At 49.5% G+C, this 5,114-nt stretch overlaps 1 protein-coding gene across 1 annotated transcript; it reads right to left on the bottom strand.

Moving 5' to 3' along the window:
* Positions 1 to 2,584: 2,584 nt before the first annotated feature.
* On the bottom strand, positions 2,585 to 4,182 carry LOC142558252 (piwi-like protein 1). Its single transcript, XM_075670413.1, has one exon. It carries the CDS (start codon positions 3,962 to 3,964, stop codon positions 2,666 to 2,668), a length of 1,299 nt encoding a protein of 432 aa, XP_075526528.1. The 5' UTR covers positions 3,965 to 4,182; the 3' UTR covers positions 2,585 to 2,665.
* Between the last annotated feature and the right edge of the window lie 932 nt (positions 4,183 to 5,114).

Below are 5,114 nucleotides of genomic sequence, written 5' to 3'. Positions count from 1 at the left end.
CAACTTTTTTTGTTTAACTGTGTTATAAGTTATTAAAATTCGCCATTTTCTTTAAATACTTCTTCCTAATCTTTTAACCTTAAGTCACCTCTCTGCTTTTGTGCCACCAATCTTCTAATGGCTTTTTGAAATTTCCACCGCATATTTATTTATATGAATATTGTTATCTCTAAACCCTAGGGCCTCAGGAAGCGTGACTGTGCCCGCATTGACATCGGGATGGATACCATCATATTTTAGTATGCGATGTTCTATTGTTTCTACAGATTTACTGCACACAGTACATGTGTCTTCTTCTTCGTTAATTTCTTTTTATATCTTCGCGTTCTGAGATATCCTGACCTAGCTACAAAGAGTAGGGCACTGCCTGTTGAGTTGTCATAAAAGGTTTACAAAGACGGCGCCGAATAAAATAACACACGAAGAAGGGGGACACGAGACAGCACGTCTCGTGTCCCCCTTCTTCGTGTGTTGTTTTATTCGTCGCCGTCTTTGTAATCATGCTTAACCAACTAGCCCGCCAACACATGCTCAGATAAAAGGTTTGCTGCCTGATCTTCTGTTTCCATTATCAATATAGTTCAACACTATGTTTTTTTTCATTGAATTTATCCAATTTTTACCTTCCGCATTTTTAACGTCTCGTTTAATGCTTTGCCTTTCTCCGTCCTCATGTCTAGCATACTTAATGGTTAGGTTCCTATTTCTTTTCCGCCATTGTGGGTGAATGCTCTTTCTGTATAGGTATTTAAATACCTTAGCTGCCCACCTGTTGTGAAATTTCGTCAGGCGTTTTTCGTATATGATTATACTCCGAGCTTCCCGTGCTTCGAACGATACCCAGCCCATATGCGCCTGTATTGCCTCGTTTGTGGTTTTCCCGTGGGCACCTAGTGCTAATCTTCCAACAGCTCTTTGATTTACTTGTAGTCTCGACTGAACTTCCGCCCTTAAGCACAGGACCGCCTACTCGAAAGTAAGCCCCGGCACCATTATTCCTTTCCAAATACCTCTCAGTAGTTTATACCTGTTGTACCCCCACAATGCCCTATGTCAATTATCCCGGCATCTCTTCGCCCTTTTGCAATGAGAGACTGTTCGCGCTTTTCCGTGTACATCTGTCCTTTGTTTATTCATACACCAAGATATTTGTATTCGGCCACTCGGGGTATTTCATGGCCTCGTATTGTAAGCTCCTGATCAGTTGTATCGTTGAAAACATCCCACCGGACTTAGCTGCACTAAAACTGATACCTAAACTGTCTCCTTCGTCTCCACAGTAATTAACCAGAGTTTGCAAATCTTCCTGACTATTTGCTAACAGTACAATATCGTCCACATACATTAAACCCGCTAGTCGTTGCTCAACAACCTTTCCGCCTAATCTGTACGACAGATTATACCCTAGATTGCTTTGTTGTAACCTTCTTTGAATACTTATAAAGTATGAACAGCAACGGTGATAGAGGACAACCTTGCCTTAATCCTTTGTGTACCTGGACAGTTCTCGTGCTCTTAATTCCTTCCCATGTTATTTCAACATTATTTTCTCGATATATTTCCTGTATAAAATCAATTACATTGTGGCGACGAGCGACCACGTAGACCGGCCAAGTCCCGGGCTCTCGCAGGAGAGGAAGAACAGACACTCCGTCTCTTAGCCGTGCATTCTTTTTAATGATCTCCTTCGGAACGCTAGCCCGTGCCGGAGCGCCAGCCGCTCGAGCCTCGTGTAGACGCGAGCGTCTACGTCATCCCTCGTGCGACGCCGATGCTGCTGCAGCTACAGAGGGCTCCCCCCCTAGAGAGGAGGAAAGTTCGACGAACGATGGAAAGTCCACGTGACGCGGCGTGTCTTGGCGTTGGTCTTGGGTGTCACGTGCACTGGCGGCGGCGAAGGATGCAGCAGGGTCGCGTCGCATACTGGTGGAGCTGATGGCGTGGGTGCTTCTATGTAGGCGGGTTTGAGACGTTCCAGGGCAATTGTGTCTGATCGGCCGTTGACATTCACAACAAACGTCGTCGGACGACGCTCTAGAACACAATATGGCCCGGAGTAGTGTGGTTGCAAGGGCTTCCGCACAGCACAGTTACGCACGAAAACGTGGGTAGCAGAGCTGAGTGCGGGAGAAACGTACGGGGACCTTGCTTCTTGTGAACGTGTAGGCACGGGGCGCATCTGGCTGAAGAAAGCTTGCAGTTCGGCAACGTTGTCGGCAGGTGATGGCATAGGCGTTTGGGGGGTGGCGACAAAGAAATCGCACGGAAGGCGTAGGTGGGTGCCGTAGACTAGCTGAGCACAGGAGCAACCTAGGTCACTCTTGAGTGCAGCTCTGATGCCAAGTAAGACAAAGGGGCAAATGTAGGACCCACTTCTCTGGCGATTCATGTGCCATAAGGGAGGCCTTGAGATGCCGGTGAAAACGTTCAACTAGTCCATTGCACTGAGGGTGGTAAGCAGTTGTGCAAAAACGTGTCGTTCCGAGTAGTTTGAGTAGCTCGTTGAAAAGTGCTGAGTCAAACTGCCGACCGCGATCTGTGATTATTGTGGATGGGCAGCCGAACCTTGCGATTCACGTAGACATGAAAGCTGCTGCAACAGTGGGCGCTGAGATGTCAGATATAGGTGTAGCTTCTGGCCACCGTGTATAACGGTCGATGCATGTCAGTATGTAGCAGTAGCCTTTCGAGGGTGGGAGAGGGCCGACGAGGTCCAGGAGTATGGTGTCATCACGATGCAGCCGGCCACACGCTTCATGGCTTCATCTCGGTAGTGGGGACCAGATGACGAAACCTGTGACAGCAGGTCCAGCACACTGTCACGCCGAAGCACCTTGTGCACTGTGTCCGTGACCATCATGACACCAGTCTCGTACTGCCCTATGGCAGTAATGAGGCCCTGCCACAGCTCAAGGCCGTGCTGGGGAATGGCTGATACGGCACGCTTGTCGAAGAAGTGCCGGTTTATCTGCACAAAGTCAAGGTGCTCGAGGTTGCGGCGCATCTGCGTGTTGAACAGGCGCAGCAGGTCTGGGTTGGTCGGGGCCAGCTCCTGCACCCACTTGATTCGGATTGTGATGGGGGCCCCATCTGTGTGCCGCTTAGAGTAGAGCTCGGTAATCTCATGTGGCAAGCGTGTAGGAGTCTTCAGGTCTGACATGCCGTCGAACACAAAGCACCGACCAAACTGCTCACGATGGTCATTGATGAGTGCCCGGCGGATGCGGCTTGACTCGACCAGCGGTAGAAAGTCTATGTGGTACTGGTGAACGCACCACTGGGGCAACGACAGCAGCCGAAAGTAGTTGGCCACGAGCTTGATTGGGTTGCCGGACAGTCCCGTCTTGTCTGTCATGTGCTTGGGCCGTGTTGCCAGCACCGCCAGCTCATCGCGGCGGCCCCGACGGGCACCACGACCAGCAGAGATAGCCGCATTGAGGGCGGCTGCGCTCATGGTCGTGACATTTTCAAATTGCTCCCGCTCCATTTCTGCGACAGCATCACGGAAGGAAATTTCACCGATGGAGGTCGTCAAGCTGCTGATTTCCGACAAGATAGACGGCGCTGGAGAAGGCAGCTGCTCTAGGCAAGCCATCTGCGTTGGAGGAGGCTGAGACACCATGGCCCCGTACATGGCCATCTGGGATGGTGTGGGGCACTGCAACTGTCCATACATGCTCGATGGCAGGCTGGGTGGCATGGTAGAAGACTGTGGCTGTCCAAGCATGCTAAATGCCGGTCTGACTGGCATGGGAGGCTGCTGTCCAAATGTGCTAGGTGACGGGCTTGGTGGCATGGGAGACTGCTGTCCAAACATGCTAGGCGACGGGCTGGGTGGGATGGCAGACTGCTGTCCAAACATGCTCGATGGTGGAGTGGGTGCCACAGAGCGCAGGCGGCCTCGCGAGCGGCCCCGGGCTCGGCCATAAGCCGGTCCCTGATCGCTGCCACTGCTGCTGTCCATTGCAGCTGCTGTTGCTGTGGTTCGTGTCAACCACTCTCCACGAATAGGAGAAGGAGTGGTCAGGTGCTAGATGCAAGGATGCCAATGAATTCAAAGCCGTGCTCGCACTTCAACTCAGCGCTGTAGATAAGAGGTTTGGGCTGGAACAGCAAGACTCTATGTTTCATCAGTTGCGGGTCGACTCCAATATTCCCAAGGGCACCTCCTATGGGTTGTCACGTCAACATCATGACCTATACCTTCATCTTTTAATAGGTTCCACAGGAGTTCCCTGTTCAAGTTGTCGTATGCACCGCTTGTGTCCAGGAAGACTAAAAACACAGGTCTATTTTCCGCCTTAGCTATTTATATGCACTGGGTAAGCACAAACAGGCTATCATCTAAGCGCCTACCACTTCTGAACCCATTCTGAAGTTCACCGAGTATTTTATTACTTTCTATCCATGACTGAATTCTTAATTTCACCGTCTGCATTACCAGCCTATATATAACTGATGCTGTCGTAACTGGTCGGAAGAATGTGATGTTCGTCTTGTCGCCTTTCCCTTTATAAATCAATTTAATCTTAGTATGCTTCCAGCTGTGCGGAATTTGCTTATTTGTTATGACTGCTTCCAACGCTTTTATCAGCGTTTCTTTGCTGCTCGGGTCAAGTTCAATAATTAACTTCATTGTAATTTCGTCTATCTCTGCGGACGTGCATTTTCGAAAATTCACCTCCGCCTTTGGGCAGTTAAGATTGGTCAGTTCTAAGTTGTTTTCTATTGTGCTATACTGTGTTGCTCCCTCATTTGGAGCGACTACCCTATCGTCTTTCCTAAATGACTTAGCTATAACTGAACCAATGCAGTTCACATTCACATTTTCCTCTAAACATTTTCCCTCGGCATCGTCAATCTGTTCCTGCTTTCTGTGATTCGCTTTACCCAGCCAGCTTATATGGTTCCAGAATTTTCCTGACCCCCCTTTAGTTGCATCGCGAACTTCAGCCAGCCAGCGATCAGAGGACTGCTTTATTTTAGCCTGGACGAGGACCTGCACTTGTCTCTTTTATCGATAAGATTCCCATTGTTGGCCTATTTCCTCTTCATATAACTGCGCCCTCTTTGCTTCTCTGTGTTCCCTTGATGCCAACCGTCGTCGTTCGATG

The sequence above is a fragment of the Dermacentor variabilis genome, chromosome 9 (genome assembly GCF_050947875.1).
Source record: "Dermacentor variabilis isolate Ectoservices chromosome 9, ASM5094787v1, whole genome shotgun sequence".
In the NCBI taxonomy this organism is placed as follows: domain Eukaryota; kingdom Metazoa; phylum Arthropoda; class Arachnida; order Ixodida; family Ixodidae; genus Dermacentor; species Dermacentor variabilis.
The sequence above is the reverse complement of the archived record's forward strand: the minus strand, read 5'-3'. Positions and strand labels throughout refer to the sequence as shown.